Genomic DNA, 25583 nt, shown 5'->3' with positions numbered 1-25583 from the left:
TATGAAATAAGACAAGCTCGATCCCAGGAATACTTCTCATTAGAGTGAGGGGCTTATACACACAATTTCTGTTCCATTGTTGTAACCTGGATTATGAACATGTCCTGAATCCCAACAGAACTGAGAAATGCTCTCTAGATTTTTTTAGGGCACAACATCCATTTTTGTATCTGGAGTGACAGAACCTGTTTAGTCTTTGTGTCAAAGTGATTCATTTGTAAACTGCTTTTTTTTTTTTTTAAAGAACTGGCAATTTGAGGCATCACAGTCCAGCATCACAAAGAACCAAGTTTCCTTTTATGTTGCTTTTCTTATCTCTCTTTTTCACCCCTTTTTTGTGTTTTATTGACTTGCAGCTTTCATTATCTGGTGACAATTATCTTAATCCTAGCCTACGCTATCTACCCTTAAATCCTCTTTCAGTCTCATTGAGTTTCCTTGCCAATGCCTTGTGTCTCAGGATAAATGCTCTTTGAACTGTGTTTTCCCCATGAAACATTATCATTTCCTTAAAAACATCTTTTGTAGTAATTCCTACTCCCCTTCCCCCCCCCCCAAAGTCTTATCCTGACATGGAAAGCAATGAGAAGCCTTCTATGGCAAATCCTCAGAGGAAAAACAACTTGCCCCATGGCTAAAGTAACATGCAAACCAGTCCTTCAAATTAATTAAGGCAGGGAGGTAACAGTGAAGAGACGGTGGGAGACAAGACCACACATTCAGATAAAAGGTTAGCTTTTTGTTCTGCAGCAACATATAAGGGGTTCATAAATTCACCTAACCTTTCACTAGCACTCAGTGCGTATCCCATGCCTGGTAAGCCATAATTAGCTCCTGCAAAATCCCTGCTCCTAGAATACAACTACAGTCATGCCCCCCTTAACGATTGCCTCGCTTAATGAGGAAATCACTTTACGATGAGTTTTTTGCGATAGCAATTGCGTTCGCAAAACGATGGTCTAAATGGGGGAATTTCGCTTAGCGATGATCGGTTCCCTGCTTCGGGAACCGATTTTTGTTTTACGACGATCAAAAACAGCTGATAATCGGGTTTCAAAATTGCCGCTGGCTGAAGAAAATGGCCCCCCGCTGTGCTTAGGGACTGATTCCTCACTGCACAGGCATGGAAAATGGCCGCCCCTATAGAGGATCTTCGCTGGACGGTGAGTTTTCAGCCCATTGGAACGTATTAACCTGGTTTTAATGAGTTTCAATGGGCTTTTTTATTTCGTTTGACGATGTTTTCGCTCTACAGCGATTTCGCAGGAACAAATTAACATTGTCAAGCGAGGCACCACTGTAGTCCTGTTCCAGAGAAAAAATCAGGAAAGGAAAAGAGTAAAAAACCATTTATTCCCCCTTTCTTGATTTACAGTACTCAGCCTCAGCACTGCGATGCCTTCTCAGGAGGCGGACGGGAGGGGGAGAAGCCATCTTTCTTTAAATGATAATATGCTGTCCTGAATTTTTGCAGACAGTACCCTGTTTCCCCGAAAATAAGACCTAACCTGAAAATAAGCCCTAGGAGGATTTTTCAGGATGCTCATAAGCTCTACCCCAAAAATAAGCCCTAGTTAAGTGAAACCCCTCCCTCCAACCTTGTGCAGTAACCAGAAGAAGATAACATGACTGCATTTGAATAAATGTAGATGGTTGTACATGACAAAAATAAAAAATCCCCCGAAAATAAGCCCTACTGCTTTTTTTCAAGCAAAATTTAATATAAGACCCTCACTTATTTTGCGGGAAACAGGATAGAAGCAGCAGAGAGGTGTACCATCCCCATGTTGTTGTTTTTTAAAAGCAGCACAGTGGCATTTCCACTAGGGGAAAGCAGTGCCGGAAAAATAACTGGAGAGGAAGAAAGAAATCACTCTCTCCTACCCAGAAAAAATCAACGGCAAGAGAAAAACAGGAGCAGTGCTGTCTGCAGTCATCCTCTCCAGCAAAAGCACAAAGAAGAAAGGCATTCTCCATCTTCAAAAGATGTGGCTCTTATAGAAGGAACAGGTTAACAAGGCACTTCTCATGTCTTCTGCCAACAGTCAACATCAGTACGGGCAGTACTCTGCACTTACTGCAGTATCAGAGGATGGAAAGAACCAGTAGCCACCACAAGTCATGACCAGGTCAGTAGGCCAGCCCAAAATCTGTCAGCGCCAGACAGAGGCTACATGAAACCAAACAGGGGATTCAATGCTTTGAACCAAGCAGCCGACAAGAAAGAAAGGAAGTACTGTCGTAGGTTGATCTCACCTCAGGGGAGCAAAATCCACTTCCGTCTGTGGAAAGACCGTCTCACTGAAGAACGTTTGACCTTGCGCTGAGTACGTCGTCATCAGTGGGAGGTTGGGAGAGAGGCAACTGTCCTGAATTTCTGTCAAGATTACAAATAGCATGGTGATGAGGCAGGATGGAAAAGTCATAGTTTGCTAATCAAAGCCTTACTAAGGCAACTGCCCTGCCAACTGGCATAGACTTTCAAAAGCTGTGGAACACAACAGCTGAAAGATGCTAAAAGTGAATCAAACTGAAATACACAGATTGTAAAAATCATACACAGGCATCCCACTAAAGACCACGCAATCATTAACATCAATTTAAAAAAAGAATTTCCTACTACAGGCTTTGGGGAAATGAGCTAGGTTTCTTCTGTTAGAAAACAGCATCAAGCGTTTGTGGGCAACATTTACACGCAAACAGCTGAATGCTGCTCCATACACCTTTCCTCTAACTAAAATAAATAAATGAACTAACTAAATAACTAACTTCTATGAAGACTATGGACCATTCTGAAAATTTCCTTTTACTCTTCCGAGGAAGGCAACAAAGCACTTAATTTTGTGCTGCTACAAACTAGAACCAAAGAACAATAATTTAAATAATAAGAAACAATGTCCTAACTCCCAATGCCAAATAATTAGCCTTTCCAAGTGACAAGATTTAATGCATAATGGCAGGTCCAATACGATGCAAATTGAAAATCGAAGGACTTCTTCTTCACATGAAATCTCTAATGAATGCATTTCTTAACTGCATTTTAAAAACATAAAGTTTGACTTTCTAAAAAGGTGGTGCAAAAACCAGCTCTGAAACATTTAGCCACAACTGGCCCACATTAGCTCACAGAATAACTCTTTGAGGTTGCCAACCACTGTCTCTAACGCCACAACAAAAGCCAGCATTTATAACTGCCTCAAACTAACCATGGAATCAAATCTGCAAACAATTCAAGGATTAAAAAAAAAGGCCTGTATACCTGCTCTACATTTTTATATTAGGAGACAGCCAAAAGGCAGAAAGAACTCGGTTTTCAGTTTCTAATCCTGGGAGAGAGAAAATATGAGACCAGGAGCAGCTTCTTTCACAGCTATTGACACACATTTGGCTTGCTTTCTTCTTTTGCCTCTCATAATGCTCAGCAGGAGAAGTAAAGCCGGAAAGAATTAGTAATGCTCATGGCATCTGATGGAAGGATCTCCCAGTTACCCTCTGGTGAGGCAGGTGAGAGAGACATTTCTATTCCAAACTAAAAAAAGAAGGAAAAACCTAACTCCTACACCTAGAAGGTTTATTTATACTGACGGTTTAAGAATTATCCATCATCAAGAAAGTAAATTCTTTCTTGATGATGGATAATTACAACAAGTGTAAAGAAGAACTCAGAAAGCTTTCATGCTTCTGAACAAACCACCATTTCCAAGCATGCTTCCCGCTGGGAAAGAAGCAAGCCCAGAGCAGCGACTCACACAGAGATTCAAGAAGCAGTCTCATGGGAGGACTGTTGTATTTCTGAATTAGGAGCAAATCAATAATCCAATTGCACCTAGGGTGAATCAAGCAGAGTTAACTGTCTAGGCAGCAAAGGCAATTAAGAGGAAGCAAGAATTAATTTTGGGGCATGCCCTTTAAGATCAAGATCACCATCATCTGTCCAATGAATTCTGGCTTAGAAGCAGTTTACCATTCTTTTCTCCTGGGAGTGCCCTGGGACCGTGCAGCTTGTCCAAGGCCACACAGGCTGGCGCTACTCGCAGGAGACATAGTGGAGAATCGAACCCCCAATCTCTAGCTCCACAGCCAGAGATCTAAACCAGTGAGGTGCTTTTAACTGATTCATTAAAACACAACAGCATGTGCTATCCGCTCTTCAGGAACTGCTGTCCTGTATAACTGGCCAGAGGCCAAATATACTGTATATCTCTTCTAAACTGACCACTGACAGTAAGCCAAACACCATTTCACTGTCTGTATGTTTAAAATATACACATTTTGTAATTCCTCAAGATACCTAGCAAAGTTTCAATGGTTACACTGCCTCACTCAAGACAAATTAGAAGAATTCAGTATTATTTCACTATCAGTGCTTTGACAGAGACAGAAAAGTGACTCCTTTGCTATGATCAGTTTCTATAATAAAACTTGCACCATCTAACAAATTTGGAGTCAATCACAAAGAAGATAAGCTCACTGGCAAAATGAAACAAAGAGAGCCAACACTCATTTGAGATCTCTGACTTACAGTTTGGATATAGCAGTTTGTACATTTTACAAATGCATTTCTCCATATGTCAAGGATACTGTACTTTGCTATAAATCTGGTAGAACTGTGAAAGACGAGATGAAATTGCTGGGTATTTTGCCTTTAAAGGACAGAATTCAATTTTCTCAGATTTTCAGCTTTCATCTTAAATAAGAGTTTGTCTGTAAGCAAGGAAAACCTGGAAGCGCAAATGCTTGGAAGCCACATGGAACAATCCAGTAGCTTCAGAAGTCCATATGAGATGGAAGAGTAGAAGACTTTCTGGGTAGGGTAGTCATGTTCCACCTCACATCTTTAGCCAAAGCTTCCAACAAGTGTAAAGAAAAACTTGGAAAGCTATAACCACAGAAACATAATTATGCAGACTTGATTAATTTTTATAATACTGTATGCTCTTTATAAATGTGGGATTCTATGACTTTTTGTTGTTGTTATTTTCAATCCAAAGTAGATGGACTGCGACTGAATAACCAGAAATAGCAATAACATTAAGTATGCTTCTGTTTCCAAGGCTTGGAGCAGGAAAATATAACCATCCATTGTGTTGGTAGTTTCCCAGCAACCAGGTTGTAAGTAACCGAAAGCATCAGAAACAAAAGGTCCTTTTTCTGCCTTTCCTGTTCTTCTTTCTCTCTTGTGTTCCACATCACTTAAGAGAACAAAATGTACCCTTTGCTACTCACCATACAGAGTTTTCTGAAAGACAAAAATCCCGATATCTCATATCCCCAGAAAATGTCCAGTGTTGTCTGTGATATCTAAATTATATCTTTAAAAGTAAGAGGTAAAGAGGCTATTACCCTCATGTATGTTTTACTCTGTTGTTTAATATTTAAAAATCTCTATGACAGCTTAAAACTTCATAGTTTGTGACAGAGTCTTTTCAGGAAATGAGTGGCCAGGCAAAAGAACTTGATACTAGGTGGGATAGCTCAGTGAGGAATGCAACACAGTATGCTGTGAAAAGGACAAATTCTGTGCTATGAATGATTAAGATAGGGCTAAAAATAAAAATACAGGATTGTACTGCCCTTATGTGATGCACCCATATTTGGAATATTGTGCACATCGAGATCAAGCTACTACAACATCTGAAGAGATCCCAGAACACAGTAAGATGCAGCAAAGGGCAACCAAATCATTAGGCAAACAGAGAAAACCTTTCTCATAAGGAATATTATAGTCTTTGATGGTTTTCATTTTTTTAAAAGGTGACATATGAAAGATGTACAAAATTATGCATAGTGTGCTAAAATACATTTGGTTTTTTTCACTCCCTGAAAAACAGCAAAACCCAGAGTCAGCCAATGAATTTTTTAGCAAGAGATTCAGAAGAGAGGTCTTCAAGCCAATAATTACAGATGACACAGAATCATAATTACAGGATTAAATAATAATTAAATCACCTTGCTGCTCCCACTACAATCTAGATCATTTCCTATGCAAAAATACGTCTGCCTAGTGTTATGAATGCATGTGTGAAAGAGGGAGAAATAAAGAGATATGAAAGGGCTCACTGGTGACCATCAGGCACAAGATCATATAGATATCAGAATATACAATTTTCCTCAATTCAAGTTCACAGAAAATTTTGTCCTTCTGCCAACAAATACTTTTATATTCAGACAGGCTTTTGCTGTGGACACTTGTCTACTGTTACAGGAGTAGAACCCATAGAATGCCAGCTATCTCTTTAATGTTGTGTTTTAAAAAGACAACATGTAATAAATAAAAATCCAGGTTATGTTTTTAATTTTGTGTTGTTTTTATCACAGATGATCACAAGCAAACCCTTCTTAGAGAACTGCAGATAAAATTCTTCTTCCAGGCAAGAATGCTTACTATCAAGGTAAAATTTCATAATACTCATCCAGGAAAAGAAAAAACGTAAAAGGCACCCTCAGGCCAATACTGCCCTTTAGGAATAGTTTCTAAAGAGTTACATTAGGTCCTCCAGCAGCAGACAGTGGAAGACCCAGCACCACCAAATGAATGAATGAATGAATGAATGAATGAATCAGTCAGTCAGTCAATCAATCAATCAATCAATCAATCAATCGTTGTCAAGTTTGGCCACAACCTACACTTTCCCATATTTCAGACTTTGTAGACCTAAAAAAAAAGAGAGGTCATTTTCCCTGTCAGCTTTTCAGATATTAAGGCAAGGCCTTAAACACTGTAACTGGGCAGATGTATTACTTCTAATGTCTAACCAAGTGAAGCTATGCAAGAAACGTTTACAAAAACACCATGCAGTAAATCAATTAACAACTATAAAAGCATTGCTCAATTATTCATTATATCTACGTAATTTATAGAGATTAACACCAACACAGTCTTGCTTTCTTCTGGGAAAGAACATTATCATCCCAAATCTTGCTGCTTATACAGTGGTGCCTCGCTTAGCGATTGCTCTGTTGAGTGATGAAATCGCTTAGCGATGGGGTTTTGGCCATCGCCAGAGCAATCGCTTAGCGATGGCCCCTATGGGGAAAAATTGCTTTGCGATGATCACGGGGAAGCGATCATAGCAAAGTGACCCTTTTTGCACAGCTGATCGGCGGTTCCAAAATGGCCGCCGGAAAAACAAAATGGCCGCCCGCTGTTTTGCCTCACTTTAGAGGCACCGAAAATGGCCGCTCCTATGGAGGATCTTCGCATAAGGTCAGCTTTTAAGCCCATAGGAACGCATTAAACACGTTTTAATGCGTTTCTATGTGCTTTTTAAAATCGCTTAGCGATTAAATCGCTTAGCAACGTTTTTCCTGGAACGGATTAACGTTGCTAAGCGAGGCACCACTGTAGTTATTTAGGGACACACAATATCTGCATTATTCCTGGGCAGATATTTTATCCCCTGGTACTCAGAACAAGACATCATACCAACCACAGCATATCTGCATGTCTGGCACACAAAAAGAGGGCGATTTCTCCCCTTGTTGCTGAAGGTCACCTTCTTCCCTCCATCCCTTGAAAATGTACCGAGTAAGCAACCCGATCTTGCAACATCTTACAGTTTGTTGCTGACAAATCTGAAAGCCTGAATGGGGCTGCTCCGCGGGCACTGAACATTTTAAAAAGGGAGCAAAATAGAGAAACTGCTTCCGCCCATTCCATTGGCTGGCATGTTACCTTCTTGAAATCGATTTTCAAAAAGATCACAGGAGCAGAAGTGTTCACACAATGAAGACATTTAGGAATGAAAAAGGAGCAAAAGTGTGTCCCTAAACATTTCAGTATTCAATAAACATTTTAACATGGGCAATTTTAACTCGGATTCCACCAGACCTCTTGACAGCAACTTTGCTGAAAACACACACTATAAGTATTATCTAATGAACCTTTAACAGAAAATATTATCTGGGGAGTAAGTAGTTTGCTAAGTACAGGATTGTCCATACTCACAAGACTGGCGAGTAATGGAACAATCCACAAACAGTTCCAATCACTCACCAGCAAAGGGTCTCCTTTTGGTTTGCTGTATGTATGTCCAAAATTATCATTATCTCAAGCAGACCAGACCTGGAATCTGCCCACTTCTTTTGGGCAAGCAACACTGTTCTTGAGCTCTTCCAACACTCCTTCCATGTGTCCAGAAGGCAATGGTTGTTCTCCAGCTGCTCCCCTCTGCTCACTTACAGAGACCTTCTTTCTGCCCCTGCAGTATCCACTGCAGCTTAACTACAACGTACAATACTGTGCCCGTATACTTTTTTTAAAAATAATTACTCAAAGCCATCATTTTAGAGGTTTGGAGAAGAAAATAAACTGTGTGCGAGAGAAGCAATCTTGATAAGACTCACACCAATTATGATTTTAAGATCTAAGAACAATTTCACCATCGATCAGCTTCACAGGTGGCAGTGGATCAAGCTGCCATTACATTTCAGGGGGAAAAAAACATGGTCTAGAGGGGCGGGGTATAACTAACTAACTAACTAACTAACTAACTAACTAACTAACTAAATAAATAAATAAATAAATAAATAAATAAAAAATAAATAAATAAATAAATAAATAAATAAATAAATAAAAACATTAAGAGGAATGCTGTAGAAATGTGAAAGCTAATGTTTCACTCATGTAAATAGCCTTCCTTACAGGACAGTCATACTAGTTATGAGACACCCTATGGCAAGCATGCTCAAATCAATATGGGAGAAAATATAGCCACCTTTTTATATTAAAGGACTCAAGATGGCAGACAACACAAAAAAGCACAAGCTCCAACTTAGGATTCATATCCCGCTCGCCCGAGCACATCTCTGTGTGACTCCCATGTGCACCCTTTCCCTTCACACCAATTTAGACTACCCAAACTAAAATGGAATGACTCCATATACATTGCCTGAAGTTACCAGGATGGAGGGCGAGCTATTAACATACTAAACTATTCATGCTCATGCAAGCAGTCGCTTTCCTGCACATATTTGTTTGCCATCATTGGTAAACTGCTAAAGCAGATAGATCAGGTTTGCTTCTTGAGTGCACAACTAACAATGACAGCTTCACAAGCACAGCTGTCAAATCAATGGAAGGCTTAACCACCCATTATCAAATTCCAATGCTGTGAGCAATATTCATTGAACCACCCAGGACCTCCACAGTCACAATTAGAAATTTAAACCTGCCAATAATGAAATGCTGAGGCTAAGCTCAGAGCAAAAAGCCACCACCAGAAGCTAGAACATGAAGCAGCAAGGAGAGATCAGCATGTAGGTGGTAGATCATTTTCAATGTCTTTTATTTCTAAAATGTGAAATAATTGAAATATGAAAAATGTACTGTACAATCCAAATATAACTTCCCTTAGTCACATTATAATCATTTCTCCATGTTACTTTCTTAACATTTTCTGTTCTAGGCAGGTGCTGCAGCTATTTTAATACTGTCATTAGCCACTCCGATCTTTGCAAGGGTATGTACAATTAGAAAAAAACATCGTTTCAGATCCAAAGCAGCATGCATAGTCATACAGACATGCACACCCAACCTACAGAGAGAAAGAGAGATGCCTTTTCAGAACCTCTTCCTGGTAACCATCTGCATATTTAGCAATTCCCCAGAACGCCAGGGACTCTCCAGACCAGAATATTCTGAAGCATAAGGAGTCGCTGTTGGGGGGAAGAAAAACTTCATGGCTTCCTAACATAAGCATCATCTAAATCAAAGGCAGGATAGATTTTGCACTAAGCCTACGTGCCAGCTGGGCCCCAACAAAACTATCCCTGGAATCACATCAGAACCAACAGCCTGAGCTCCTTCACTGGTTCATCTTTCAATCTGATCAATGATACCACCTGTCAATAGTCTTCTTTTGTATTCTACACAGAACATGCAGGCCAGCCTCAGTTCTAAATAATAAATGGAGAGAAAGCTGCCATCAGAAAAGAGAACACCCATATACCAGTCAGGGAAACATTTCAACAGCACTGGATACTACTGTAGGTCTGGAAGTTACCATTTTCCAACATCTCCAGTTGATCCAATTTGCTCTACCAAAAGGTAAATATCTACTGAATCAATTGTTGAATGAGGAATTAATACTAGTGCAAATCCCAGTGGGTCTAATCTAGATGACACTAGCAACTGAATTAGGGCCAGAATTGTAGGGGGATAATGGAGTGTCAGAGAGATAAATGCTAAGGTTTGATTCCACTTCTTTGAATCTAACTGGAATCATGCTAAAATAATGTTATAACTAATTTATTACTTTAATGATTTTACACTCTTAAATGAACTGTCTTAGGGTATGATCATATAGCAAAAAAGATCACATTTTGGAGCACCTTTGGAGTGTCTGGTGCAATCTATTTCCTAGTGATCACATGATATATGGGGAACTGTGCTCCACCCTAATCCCAATCTGTGCCTAAACTAGACCCTTGCTGGTACAATCACACACACACACACACACCCCTACATCTGTCTGATCACATATTTAGATTGCTTTTTCATTTTTAGTGCCCATTTTTCTTATACATCCACACAGAGAATTGCAGTAAATTAACTTTTTTCAGTAAACTGGAATTCAGCTAAGTAGCTTTCTCTTGAAATATATTTTCATTTTTTCATCTCTCCTCTGTTTGAGCATTCACAGACTGAATCATCAGAACCAGTCCAAAGGTCTGTTTGGCCAAATCTAATATATCAAAATAGGCTGGTATTTAAGCTGCCCTACTACTACCATAATCCTACATTATCATTATTTGCTAATGATGTTGTTATGTGCCATCAAGCAGCCCATGACCAATGGCAACTCCGTGAATGAGCAATCTTCAGACTATTCTGTCCTCAGGAGTCCTGCTTAGCTCTTGAAAACACAAGCCCCTAGGGATTCAATCCATCTTGTATTTAAGCTTCCTGTTTTCCTGCCACCTTCAACCTTTCCCAGCATTATTGTCTTTTGCAGAGAATCCTGTCTTCTTACGATGTAACTCAAAGTAGGACAACCTCAATTTCAATATTTTTGCCTCCAGGTTTCATCTGCTGTAGGATCCACTTGTTTGTCTTTCTGAAAGTCCAGGGTATCCACAAAGCTTTCCTCCAGCACCACTTTTCAAACAATGCTAACAATAGATAATTGAAAGATCTGTTGCTTGGTAGAAATTAGGCATTTAGGATTTTAGATTTGGTGGACTAGGATAGGGCAGGAATGCTGCAGAAAGAGTATAGCTTCTTCATATATCGCTGTCTGGTATAAGAAGATTGCCATTTAACTATACTCTGATGACATTTATGACAATATTTCTAGGCTGTAATACAAGAAACAAAAACAGTTTGACCTCAAACCATAAGCTGCCCAGCCAAAAAGGAAAAATAAAAATAAGATGATTGTTGTGGGTTTTTCGGGCTCTTTGGCCATGTTCTGAAGGTTGTTCTTCCTAACGTTTCACCAGTCTCTGTGGCCAGCATCTTCAGAGGTCACAGAGACTGGCGAAACGTTAGGAAGAACAAAGCAAAGCAAAGTGTGCTGCTTATATACCGCCCCACAGTGCTTTAAGCACTCTCTGGGCGGTTTACAAGTTAATTATGCAGGCTACACATTGCCCCCCCACCAGCGAGCTGGGTACTCATTTTAACAACCTCAGAAGGATAGAAGGCTGAGTCAACCTTGAGTCGGCTACCTGGGATTGAACCCCAGGTCGTGAGCACAGTTTTGGCTGCAGTACAGCAGTTTAATCACTGCGCCACGAGGCTCATTTCTAGCCCGCTCAGAACACGGCCAAAGAGCCCGAAAAACCCACAACACCAGACACCAGGAAGCAGAAACAAACTATGGTCACTAAAACCCCACCGGCCTGAGTAAAAAGCCAGTTGAAAAGTCTTGATATTAAAATATTTAAAAGTCAATGTATTTTTTTAACGAGTATAGAGAACATACCAAGCATGGGAGTATGAGTCATATTAGGTGCCTGCTGCCTTCTAGAGTTCTCTGTGGGTGTAACCAATCCTTCCTCCATCACTGGAAATTCAGTCATATCGCAAGCTTCAGTCTGGCTGAGCCTCCCTCCTTTGGCTCCAGTCAGATTGCTGTCATCCACTTCTGTACAAGGTCGGTACCATGCTTCCACCCCCTGAAAAACAAATACAAAAGATTGGCCACAGAAAGCTATGTACAACAGTGGCTCAGGAGATGTTTTACTGAATCTGCTATTCTTTTGCACAATTTCACTTTTCTACAAAAGAGGGCATATACGGTACATTTCACATCCCTGAAACAGAGATGCCAACTACCTTTCTTCCTTGGCCAAACTGCCTTTCCCAATTAGCTGTTGTGGGAAGGGAGTTTTTTTATGAATTTCCTTTTTCATCATTGTTCTGGGTTGACTTAAAGAACCAGGTATGGTACAGTGGTTAAGAATTACCTTGGCTCAAATCCCCATTCTTCTAGCATAAAGGTCACTGTGCTGTCTCTTTGGTTAGGCATTATTTCTAAACTTTCGTTACAGGGTATCTGCAAGCAGGATCTAAAGACCTTAGGAATGGACCTCAACAGATGGGAAACCTTGACAACTGAGTGTTCAGCCTGGAGGCAGGCAGTGCATCATGGCCTCTCCCATTTTGAAGAAACCCTTGTCCAGCAGGCCAAGGCAATGAGGCAGCCCCAAAACTAGCAAAATCAGGGAGCTGGACAGGGGACAGATTGTATTTGTCTTCAGTGTGGAAGGGATTGTCACTCTCGAATTGGCCTTCTCAGCCACACTAGACGCTGTTCCAAGTCATCTATTTGGAGCATGTTACCATAGTTTCTCGAGACTGAAGGATGCCTAAATCTTTATAGGTAGTTGTGAGAATCCAACATATTCTTGATAATACCTGAAGGACTGCCTAGATACTTAACATCAAAAATACACAAACCTTTTCTCTAAAGGAATCAAAAACCAAGTGCCCCTATGCATTCATTCACACAGCATGCAAAACGACCTAGAGCAGTGCTTGCACTAATGGGGAGCATACAAATTATATTAGGTAAAAAATAAAATAAAATAATTGTGTCTTCCTTGAAAATGACGGCAGAAATTATGTAATGTTGTCATAGAGTCTGCAGCCAGTTACATCTAGAATATGCTGCTTATTGGCATTTCAGTTGGACATCACAAATATTACTGACAGAATTGCCAAGTTACCTGATTAATAACAGATCTACGTCTGATCAGTTCTCCCAAGGAGACACCACTGGCATTTGAAATCTGTGTTCCACTACTGCTTTGGCTTAATAGTTCTTCCTTCACCTCATGATATGGTGGTGTTGTTTCAATAGGCTGAAAGAAGAAAGGCTTTTTTTACTGCCTAGTAAATATATATGACTTATTTAAGATAGCAAAATGAGAATTGAATGTTTTCCCAAAACAAAAGAATCACACTAGACAATCACCACAATTTAAATTTAAAAAGCCAATTATTTACATTGTCAATAATCATAATTTAAATTAATTTAATTTAAATCAATCCCACCCTGCTGAATAGTCACAGGGGGCAATTAAAATATTCAGAATTATCCAACACTCAAGCAAGTAACACTGAATTATAATAACATGAAGTCAGAAACTGAAGGATAGCAAATATTTAAGAAAAAAGGAGAAAACTGTACTGATAGGCATTCTAAGAAAACAATGAGCAAGGTATCCCACATGCACTAACTTTTCTTCTTAAATACTGTATAAATAAAGCTTCCAAACACATGGTCCATGTCAGAAACTTTTGCTTAAATTACCAATAATATTAGTTGTGAAGCTTTAGATGCCATTCTAATGGATATGTAATGAGAATGTCCAATGGTACATGAATTTTGGAAGAAAGAATTAGATACTATTTAACAGGCAACTGGATATAAGGTGAGGTCTGATCCATTTGCAATTCTATTATGCCACTTAAATGCATTTTAGTAAAACATTTATTGAACACTTATTGCAAGCAGCAAGAATCAAAACTGCTAAAAGCTGGCAATCTAACTAGCCCCTTGTATTGCAGGAATAGATGGAGGACTTTCAAGACCATGAAAAATTGATCAGCTTGACAATTTAGGAGAGGCAAAATTATCTGCTAATTTAAATGCACATACACTTTGGTTGTGCTCTAGAAGAGGTCCAATTCCTCTTTAGACAAAGAAATCTTCTCCATCTCATAACGTCATAATCAATGTTTATCCACTGATGTGATTAAAGCCTCAATAAATTGGTTTTCAAAATTTGTTAGCATCCTACATACCAACTGCAAATTCATCCTCTAGGAATAGATTTATTTATTTAAAATATTTTTACCCCACCTTTCTCCTTGAAAAGCATCCAAGGAGGCATACAACAATGAAGTTGAAAACAATGAGTATACAACAGTGGTTAACATCATTAAAAGACAATATTTAAAACTACAAACAATGAATCTCTCTGTATCCAAAAATAGCAATGCCCATGTAGAAGAGAAGCTTGAAGAAACAACAATGTACACAGAACTATGAAAACAAATTTAGGAGAAGACCTTGACCACAACAGCAAAATAGCCTAATAACCAAGAATAGTGCTTGCACTCATGGGGCCGTATATAAATCAGATCAATAAATAACACAGTAACTGTATGTTTAGTGGATGGGGCAGAAAACTCAGAAGAGGAAAATGGAATGGAATATTTTGGAAAGGGGCACGGCTGGCCTCTGAATGGCAACATTTTATTCCAGGTCTGACTTGTTGCCTCCATACAGGGAATCCGAACTGAAGCAAAACCAGACCTGTTTCTACATACCAGTTATGCAGCAATACTGTATACACATTTCTATTAGAAATAAGAGGTTCTAAATGGAACAAGACCAATTCTTCGAAATGTTTGGTCTTTGTGAAACAAGCAGAAAGATCACTGACATAATGAGGAATAAAAGTGCCATTCCTTGTGACAGAAAGGATGCTGCTACAGCAGTTCTACCAAAGAATGCTGCCTTGGGACAAATAAACGCATGCCCTGAGGCATCCCGTTTCAAACGGAAATTATTTAGAGAAAGCAGAGCTCTTAACATTTTAAATGTCCATGAGCTGCTAGGAGGTGAAGGCCAAAGAGGGAGCTGTGCTGGTGTTGCTCACAAGAACAGCTTCTTCCATGGCTACAGACAGCATTTTCTACCTCTTTGCACCTAGGCAGCCACGTTCCATCGTTTCCCAAAACAGAAGCAAGCAAAGAGGACTGCGAAAAGCCCAACAACCACACTCTGGCAGGAAGAAATCAAAACAAGAGTTCTTCTAATGTTTGTTCAACACCAGCACCACCAAAAAGGAAAAGAACCCAAATGACCGACAGAAAGAGAAGAGACACAAAGTATGGAGGAGAGCATAAGAAACAGAAAAGATGGGGCGCCACAAGTGGGAAGCTGTATCTTCTTATAGTAACTACTGTAATTACATCATTTAATAATTCCTTCCAAAGTGATTGCTACAAACTGGCAATCATGTAGCGAGTAGGCTCTAGTGGATCCTATCAGATAGAGATGGGCACAAAGTTCAGTTCAGAGGTCTGTGCCAGTTCATCGGTGCAGCACTAACCCCCACCCCACCCTGGCCGGCTCCCCCACTCACTGGTGTCAGCACGCGCTGCTTTTCTCTGGCTGTCTGATGACCTTACAAGCCTCTTCCAACTTCATTATTCTATGATTCTCTGACTTCAAAGCAAAGCATGCTGCTTATCTATTGCCCCATATTGCTTAAAGCTCTCTATGCAGTTTACAATTTGATTATGCAAGTTACACACTACCACCCCCACCTCTATGAGCTGGGTATTCAATTTACTGACCTTGGAAAGGTGGAACACTGAGTGAACCCTGAGCTGTCTACCTGAGCCTGGAATTGAACTCAGGTCATGAGCAGAGTCTCCACTGCAGTACTGCAGTTTAACTACTGCACCACAAGCCTTTGTGGGTACTCCATTGAGTACCCACAGATGAATTTACTGAATTGACTCTGTTGACAGAATCAATGGGGCCAGGGAAGGAGAATTTTTTTAAAATTTAATTTAATTTATATGCCGCCCACTCTACCCAGAGGTCTCTGGGTGGCTTACAACAATTATAATTCAATACAATAAAAGATAAAATGATTAAAATACAATTAAAATACAATTAAAATTGCCATCATCAGGACCCACAGTTGATGTTATTTCAATTAAAAGCCTTCTGGAACAGGAAGGTTTTGACCTGGCGCCGAAATGTCATCAACGTCGGCGCCAGACGAGTTTCAGTCGGGAGGGCGTTCCATAGTCTGGGGGCAGCTGCCGAGAAGGCCCTTTCTCTACAAGCCATCCCTCTTACCTCCTTGAGAGATGGCTCTTTCAAAAGGGCCTCCTGGCTAGATCTTAACTGCCGGGTAGGCTCATATGGAAGGAGGCGGTCCTTCATAAGCATAATTTCCGAATTAAGCAACAGAAAGAGACAGAAGACAGCAGTCTCAGAACTTGTCTCAGCTATAACTCTCCCTGGAAAGGATAAATGGGGCTGGATCATATAAACAACAGAGAGAGAATCCAAATATCCATAAGCCCATGGATGGACAGCAGCATGCACCAAGATAGGAGACTGCTCTCTCCACCCCTCACCCCAGACCCAATGACTGGTAAGAGACTCACATCCTGTCCGAACCTCAACTACCATAAAGCTGTCATAAAGACTGAGCCACCTACAATATTCCATTTGCCTCATCCTGACACCTTTCACAAATCATCACATCATTTCATATGATGATACAACCTGATAGAAAGTCTCCATGCTGAACCAAAAATGCACACAACGCATTGCTAGGACATACTGCAAAGTGTTCGCCCATTCAAGGAATTATCTTCCTCTTGTTTGGGAAGGAAGGGAAACACAATATAAGAAAGATCTTCCCCCTATCAGTGGGTCAGACATGCCTTCAAGATACAGTATTAGATTCATTCTTCATACTGCTAGACCTCACATTAACATTTAACTGCCAGTTTTCCATATATGGATATGCATTAAGTACAAACAATTTTGTTTTGGAGAAAACTGAAGAAATAGATGACAGTAAGAAAAACTAAACAGAACAGCTCATATATCAAAAGATAGCTAATTAACGAGAAATTCAGAGTCTGCATGTTAGCAACTGGAGGAAGCTGACAGCAACAACATATTAATATGACTAGTTGCCAAAAAGCAAAGTTGTGCTGGTGGGGATATGGAAATGAATGAGCAACACAGAAGGAATACAAATGTCCAGGAAGTTATGCCATGTTGTGCAGATACTGAGTAGAAAAATATTTATCTCAGCAGCTTTCAGCAACTATTACTAATAGACTAGAACCTCAAATTAATGAACTTTCTCCAGGGACATGTGCGTAACTAATTTAAAAGGAATCAAATTTTATCAGATTTTGAAATACTAGGAGAAGGAAGGCAATTAGTTTTCCTCATTAAAATATTCGTTAGGCATCCTTCAGTCTCGAAAGACTATGGTAGCGTGCTCTGTATGGAGGACTTGGAACAGCGTCTAGTGTGGCTGAGGAGGCCAATTCGAGAGTGACAATCCCTTCCACACTGAAGACAAATCCAATCTGTCCCCTGTCCAGCTCCCTGGTTTTGCTGCTTTTGTGATTTCCTCTTTGCCTCGGCCTGCTGGGCAAGGGTCGCTTCAAATTGGGAGAGGCCACGATGCAGTGCCTGCCTCCAGGCTGAACGCTCAGATGTCAGGGTTTCCCATCTGTTGAGGTCTATTCCTAAGGCCTTCAGATCTCGCTTGCAGACGTCCTTGTATCGCAGCTGTGGTCTCCCTCTGGGGCGATTTCCCTGCACTAATTCTCCATACAGGAGGTCCTTTGGAATCCGACCATCAGCCATTCTCACGACGTGCCCAAGCCAACGTAGACGTCGCTGTTTCAGCAATGTATTCATGCTGAAAATTCCAGCTCGTTCTAGGACTACTCTGTTTGGGACTTTGTCCTGCCAGGTGATGCCAAAAATCCGTCGGAGGCAACGCATATGGAACGTGTTCAGCTTCCTCTCCTGCCGGGCACAAAGGGTCCAGGACTCGCTGCAGTACAGGAGTGTGCTTAGGACACAGGCTCTATAGACTTGGATCTTTGTATGTGTCGTCAGCTTCTTATTGAGCCATACTCTCTTTGTGAGTCTAGAGAACATGGTGGCTGCTTTGCCAATGCGTTTATCCAGCTCGACATCCAGAGAGAGGGTGTCAGAGATGGTTGAGCCAAGGTACACAAAGTCATGAACAACCTCCAATTCTTGTGTAGAGATGGTAATGGAAGGAGGTGAGTCCACGCCCTGGCCCATGACTTGTGTTTTCTTCAGGCTGATTGTTAGTCCAAAGTCTTGGCAGGCCTTGCTGAAACGATTCATGAGTTGTTGGAGGTCTTCAGCAGAGTGGGCAACGATGGCTGCATCATCTGCGAAGAGGAAGTCCCGCATGCATTTCAGTTGGACTTTGGTCTTCGCTCTCAATCTGGAGAGATTAAAGAGCTTTCCGTCTGATCTAGTCCGGAGATAGACACCCTCGGTTGCAGTTCCAAAGGCATGCTTCAGCATGACAGCAAAAAAAGATCCCAAAAAGTGTTGGTGCGAGGACACAGCCCTGTTTCACTCCGCTTCGGATGTCAAAGGGGTCTGATGTTGAGCCGTCAAAAACTACAGTGCCTTTCATTCCCTCATGGAAAGATCTGATGATGTTAAGGAGACGAGGTGGACATCCAATCTTGGGAAGTATTTTAAAAAGGCCATCCCTGCTAACCAGATCAAATGCTTTTGTAAGGTCTATGAAGGCCACTAAGAGCGGCTGTTGTTGTTCCCTGCATTTCTCCTGCAGCTGTCGGAGGGAGAATACCATGTCAGTGGTGGATCTATTAGCTCGAAATCCGCACTGTGATTCTGGATAGACTCTGTCTGCAAGCACCTGGAGCCTCTTCAGAACAACACGGGCAAGCAGCTTCCCTACAACGCTAAGAAGAGAGATGCCACGGTAGTTATTGCAGTCACCCCTGTCTCCTTTGTTCTTGTACAATGTGACAATGTTTGCATCCTTCATGTCCTGTGGTACTCCACCTTCCCTCCAGCAGAGACAAAAGATTTCGTACAGTTCAGTGGTGATGATCTCCTTACAGCATTTCAGCACTTCAGCAGGGATGTTATCCTTTCCAGGTGCCTTGCCGGAGGCGAGGGAGTCCAAGGCCGCTTTTATTTCTGCTAGGGTTGGTTCGCTGTCCAGCTCTTCCAAGACAGGTAGGCACTCAATGTTATTTAATGCTTCTTCGGTTACTACATTCTCTCTGGAATATAGCTCAGAGTAGTGCTGTACCCAGCGTTCCATCTGCTGTGCTCGGTCCTGGATGGGCACACCTGTAGCAGACTTCAAGGGAGCAGATTTCTTCTGTATTGGACCTAAGGCCTGCTTGATACCGTCATACATTCCTTTGATGTTACCTGTGTCCGCTGCTAACTGTATATGAGAGCTGAGCTGGAGCCAATAGTCGTTGGAGCATCTCCTGGCAGCCTGTTGGACTTGGCTGCGAGCAGCTCGAAGGGCTTGCAAGTTGTACTCGCTAGGACAGGCTTTGTATGCTGCTAGTGCTCTTCTCTTAACCTCGATGGCTGGCATTAACTCCTCTGAATGGGCTTCGAACCAGTCAGCCACCTTTTGGGTCTTCTTGCCAAAGGTGGACAAGGCGGTGTTATAGACAGTGTTCTTGAAGTGTTCCCATCGTTCAGGTGCATTTGCAGTAGCCGGACCTGGAAGGGCTTCCTCAAGTGCTTGGGCAAATTCTTTCACTTTTCTTTGATCGCGAGTCTTGCTGATGTCAATACGTGGTCTTCCTTCCTTTTTCGTGTGATATACTCTCTTTGTTCGCAGTTTGACTCTACTACACACCAGGGAGTGATCAGTATCACAATCAGCACTCTGGTAACTGCGTGTGATCGTAATACTAGGAAGGCTGGAACGTCTAGTGAGGATTAGATCGAGCTGATGCCAATGCTTGGATCTTGGATGTCTCCAGGAAACTCTGTGTTGCAGCTTCGTGTTAAAGAATGTGTTGCTGACGCAAAGACCATAATGGCAGCAAAGCTCCAGCAAGCGCTGGCCATTTTCATTCATCTTTCCAATGCCAAAACGGCCTAGACAAGTGGGCCAAGAATTATGATCAGCACCAACTCTAGCGTTAAAGTCTCCAAGAATGAACAGTGCCTCTCTTTCAGGGACTTTTTTGATAGCAGCTGCCAGATCGTCATAGAATTTGTCTTTCACTTCTGGAGTGGATGACAGTATTGGTGCATATGCACTAATGAGGGTTACTGGTCCTGCTGATGAGTGGAGCTGCAGAGACAGGATTCTTTCACTCCCCACAGTAGGTGGAACAATGCATCTCAGGAGAGTATTTCTGACTGCAAAGCCAACACCATATTCCCTGGTCTCACTAACCACAGCTCATGCTAGTAATGATCTACAGTATATAAAAGGCAGAAAAACCTGATTGAATTCTCAAGTACTGCTCTTTCTATTTGTCAGGTTATTTTAAAAAGCAGCACTGAAGCTGGACAAATCACACAAGAATGCAGATCAAGGTTCACTGAAAACAGCAAAGTGAATACTTTCTAAGCTGCCAAGACAAAAATGAAAGGAATACTGTACTAAGCTCCCTTTATATCCCAGTCCCCCAAGAAAAGAAGACACAAAGCACAGTAAATATGTGAGAAATCATTAGTCCCCTCCCTGCCCCAAAAGTCTAAAGGGAATACATTCTCAGCTTGCTGCTGTTGTTGTTTAGTCGTTTAGTCATGTCTGACTCTTCGTGACCCCGTGGACCAGAGCACACCAGACCCTCCTGTCTTCCACGGCCTCTCGGAGTTGGGCCAAATTCATGTTGGTCGCTTCGGTGACACTGCCCAACCATCTCGTCCTCTGTTGTCGTCTTCTCTTTCCTTCACACTTTCCTAACATCAGGGTCTTTTCCAGAGTCTGCTCTTCTCATGAGATGTGCATCTCAAAATATTACATACATTTTAAAGCCTCATTTTTTTAGAATAGTCCATGGCAGGAAAAAATGTAACATAACCCTGTAATAGAGAAACAGGCCCATCGGGGAAAATATATGTTCTTTTGTCTAATTCTTTCTTTCTCTTTTTCTTTTAAAAACCCCTCTGCCTATGTGTGCCCCGTGATAGTGAATGGAAGGACCAAAACTAATCGTAAGGGAGGAACTAAGCAAATGCTTTGGGAAAGTCCACTGATAGCTACATTCTATCATGGTCTTACAACAGTTATTCCCAACCTGGGGTACACATACTCCTAAGGGTATGAACCAGGATATTTCCGGGAACATGAAAAAGAAGCAGAACGGTGGGAAAAGGCACATATGTCAATAGTTTAAGACAAGATACAAATCAAAAGCTGTGCAATCAATTGAACATTATGACGGAGTGGGTTTTCTGGTGAATGGTGGAGAGTCTCTTTCTTGATCATGTATTGTGAACATGCCACTACAACATACATGCTTAGAGGTGCACCCCTCACAGGCCCAGCTTTCACTTCCCTCCACTTCGCAAATATTCAAAGGCTGTTGCGTCGGTACCAGCATATATACTGTATAAGTGGGCACCTCAGTCAGCCCTGGGAGCAGTGTTCAATGAGCAAGTTCTTTAGGGTCTTCAGTACGTCACTTCTTTTTATCATCATGTTAAGTTTTAAATTAATTTTTCGTTTTGTGTATTATCAGATATGGATCAGTGATTGAAAGCCAGTACAGCAAAAAAGTCAAAACATAATGTGGATCATGACCAATCACCAATATTCCATTGCTATTTAATCGTATTATTCAGCTGTTGATTTACACTTAAAACGCACAAAAAAAACAGCAACCATATTAATTACAAACATTTTGCGAATATGAAGGTTCACAAATGAAAAAAGGTTGGGAACCACTGTCTTACAGCAAAGCATGTGGAAACACGGTGTTGTCCGTGGTCTCTAGGTAACAGTTTCAGTACACACAACAAGTGCAACACGCATTTTCACCGGAATAAAACTTTTCACTCCTTGGCAGAAGGACTCCTTTCTCCATAAGAGGCTCCAGGTGAGGGTCATTTAAAATCTAGCAACTAGGCAGTAATTACATATTCCAGTTGTTGTTTTTTAATGCTTAGAGATGCTGATATGCAGTCAATGTTGAAAAATATAAAAACCATTGTGTTTATTTGACTGGACAGAATAAAATAGTTAGCTACATAGAAAACAAGATTACAAGAAGGGGTGTTATAATTGCACAATCTATGCTGTTCCACAGCATCCAGTTGCCAGGTATTCATTGGGTTTGCCAAGATTCATCAACATGCCCTGCCAAAGAACTGAGTCAACACAGCAAAACAATAAAATCAAGCATGTTCTTAGGTGGGAATGAGCTGCCTTCTTTCCAATAAAATATACTATTAACCAACACCTACCGGTGTAATAAACAGATATGCTTATTCAACAGGACCAACATAGCAACAATTTTTGATTGGTCAAATCTATCGGAGTGAGTGCACAGAGAAATGTTCTCAAAGGGCAGTAATTCACATCCCTGGTGTCTAATTAGATCACAGAAGGCAAAATCCCACAAGCCTGCTTCCTATAGGGAAGAAGTCCTAAGAGACCCCTGGAAAACTACAGAGATCATTAATGATCATCCACATTTTTTGAAAGTTCTACATGCCATGTTATTTAACAGTTAATTAAGGACAACTTAGTGTTAAATCCAAACCTAAACTGCAGTTAACATTAACTGCCCTTTGTAGAAACAAGGTAACCACACAAACCAGTCTGACACTCCTTCGTTTCTGTAAATGACAATTAAGCATGGGCACAGTTTGCCTGCCTTCAGATATAATTATGTTTAGTAAAGAATGTACTGTAAAAGCTTCTAATCTGCTTCAGTCCACACTGGGGAAGAAAGGAAACTGCCAAAGATTACATTTACTCATCTAAATGATATACCATGGATTACCATTAACTCTAAGAGTTTGTAATTACATCCAAGTGAAGTAATCGGCATCATTCAGATCTACCTTCACTAGAAATGTACATTTTGAGGCTACGGGGTGGTTGTGTTCTGGACTGGCAAAGGGACAGAAATTTTGAAATAAACGTGAAATATTTATTTTAGGCATCTTTTTTTAGATTTAAACTCATTTTGTTACTTGGGGAACATAAAATGTATCATAGACGACTTACAAAATTACCCAAATTTGAATATATTAAATTTATCATTTATTCAGACAAGCATCACAAATGCCAAGACCACTGGACCCACTGCTAGAATCAGGGATCCCTTCCCAACTCCAAATCTAACACGGGAAAGTTCAAATTCACTCCATTTCAAACTATATTCTTGACAGGTTAGTATGGTCCATACTCTTTGTGGAAGATAAGCTGGTATGAAGAGCATGAGTATCATGACAGAGAACAATGCTACTGTCTGAGAGATTGTGAATGGATAGCAGTTTTCTCAGAAGGTCAGCGGTATTCTGAGTAACTCAAGAGCACTGGCACTGTGGTCTGAGAACAGATTACAGACAGATTATCACCACAGAGACAGTGCACTTGAATAAGATTGGTGTCATAAAAACACAATGTTCATTTCTACAAAGAAGTCATGGATGCCTCCATGCACAACCACCAAGAATGTCAAACTACTTGTGCTACCAAGTCACTTGCACTTGTGATCTGAAATCAGCATAAGGGCTGCCAGTGAAAAGCAGGGGTTTATCAGGAACCCTGGCTAATCACGGCATGCAAATTTGGCCATTTTGGCACACGCATGTTCTAATGTCCATTTATTCCAACAAACACACTGGGCTAAAGTTACTGGCATGTAGTCATAAGATGACCACTTGCCATTCAATATAGTTCTATGCAAGAACTACCCTTCCTTCCATTCCTAGCAAATCTGCCTCTTCCACCCTACTGTAGGACAAGCAAAATACATGACAGCTTCTACAGAATTCTACAATGAAAAACACTAATTTACATTTAAACATAAACATTTCTAAATGAAAACCCAAAGTGTCTGTTTTTTTTTCAAATATGCTTAACCCAAAGTAACAACACAAGCAGCAAACAGGATCTGAAAAATAAAATAATATCCTGACTTGTACCAATTATTTTTCAGCATCAGATACATGAGCTACTTGATTTACTTGATAAATCTGTAAGATCTTTCAACAGTTCCCCCTAAACAAAGAAATGAGGATAGCAAAAAGTTTACAGTACAAACCCTTACTCCATAACTTTTGCCTATAGAAGGCCAATGACAGGAGATGGTTTTTGCTAATTTAAAACTTCCCACTTCTGTTATAAGGACTTCTTCCAACTCTTGAGTAATCCCTTTCATCACAAGAAAGCTATGGGATGGCAGGAGATCTCTAATTTCTGAAAATCACTGCTGCTGGATGACATCACCAGCAGGAAGTTGATTTTTCAATAATTAAAGACTTCTTTTCATCTTGACACTCACTCCCATAGCTTCCATATGATGCAAAGGAATACTTGGGAGTTGGAAAATCTGTGTGACAAAAGTAAGAAGTCTCAAATTTCAGAAAACAGCCTCCTGCCTTTGGCACCACAGGCATAAGTTAAGAAAAATATTTCAGTCAACTGCTCTTAAGCAGAAGATGACGGACTTGTGAACTCTTCATACAGTAGCATTTTACCCCTGTAAAGAAGAATCTGTTCACTCATATTCTAAATGCCTCAGAAGATACTTCTACCCTACTGATTTTCTCTCTTCACATTACAGCATCACAAACATACAGAGAAGGGATAAACCAATATCACAATTGTCACCATCATTCATTGACACCACCCTGGAGAATATTTGCGGTCTGAATGGCCTATTCAGAACAGGGACACAGTTCCTTTCATCGCCAGGCTTCCACACCGAAGCCTGCCTCCTAACTGAGAAAAAACATCCCAAAATGAAAAATTATGCCTCCAAAAGCATTTGGTGGATGCAATTCTTCAAATGGGAAGGGAATCCTCATCTTTTTAAGGCTAGAATGGTATTTGTTTCTGAAAGCAGAAAGAACTTTCTGATCATTTTCACATTTTTAAAAAAAGAAGGATAGAAACAGGACTGAGAAAAAGAGGTACCTGGGGGCTGAAAATTAGGAAGGATATTCCCTAGAAAGCTACAACTCTGCATGCCAATTAAGAAGTTGCCTACTGGTACAGAACAACATAATGACTCCAAGGCACAGCAACAAATCTGTAGCCGGCAAACTAGTCGTGTACATGGATCACCGTTATTACTGTAGCTGTTTGTTTAACACAAAATAAAACAAAATAAAACTAACCATTATAGTACTTTTAGAAAACACATGTGACTGTTTGCATGTCTGAAAGCTCACAAAAACATGTGGGATTATTTGCATGTCTCAAAACTCCCAAATTGCTCTGTTGATTTATGTGGTAACATAACTGCTTAACAAGAACTGGAAAAGACGCATATAACTTTCCTCTTTCAATCTTGATATCAAACCATGTCTAATAAGTAGTAAAATAAATATATT

At 40.7% G+C, this 25583-nt stretch overlaps 1 protein-coding gene across 6 annotated transcripts in view; it reads right to left on the bottom strand.

Moving 5' to 3' along the window:
* Positions 1-25583, bottom strand: part of ALMS1 (ALMS1 centrosome and basal body associated protein) — an 81910-nt gene that overhangs the window by 54573 nt on the left and 1754 nt on the right. For all 6 annotated transcript variants that reach the window (XR_013545744.1, XM_020807626.3, XM_020807627.3 and 3 more), the window contains exons 2-4: positions 13174-13308; positions 11928-12120; positions 2257-2377 (exon numbers count right to left, since the gene is read on the bottom strand). Coding sequence is in view for 5 of the 6 variants with exons in the window: in XM_020807626.3 (XP_020663285.3) it covers positions 2257-2377; positions 11928-12120; positions 13174-13308 (449 nt within the window). In the remaining variant the exon portion in view is untranslated. The remainder of the gene's footprint in view (positions 1-2256; positions 2378-11927; positions 12121-13173; positions 13309-25583) is intronic.

The sequence above is a fragment of the Pogona vitticeps genome, chromosome 5 (genome assembly GCF_051106095.1).
Source record: "Pogona vitticeps strain Pit_001003342236 chromosome 5, PviZW2.1, whole genome shotgun sequence".
In the NCBI taxonomy this organism is placed as follows: domain Eukaryota; kingdom Metazoa; phylum Chordata; class Lepidosauria; order Squamata; family Agamidae; genus Pogona; species Pogona vitticeps.
This window is presented reverse-complemented; position numbering and strand designations above follow the sequence as displayed.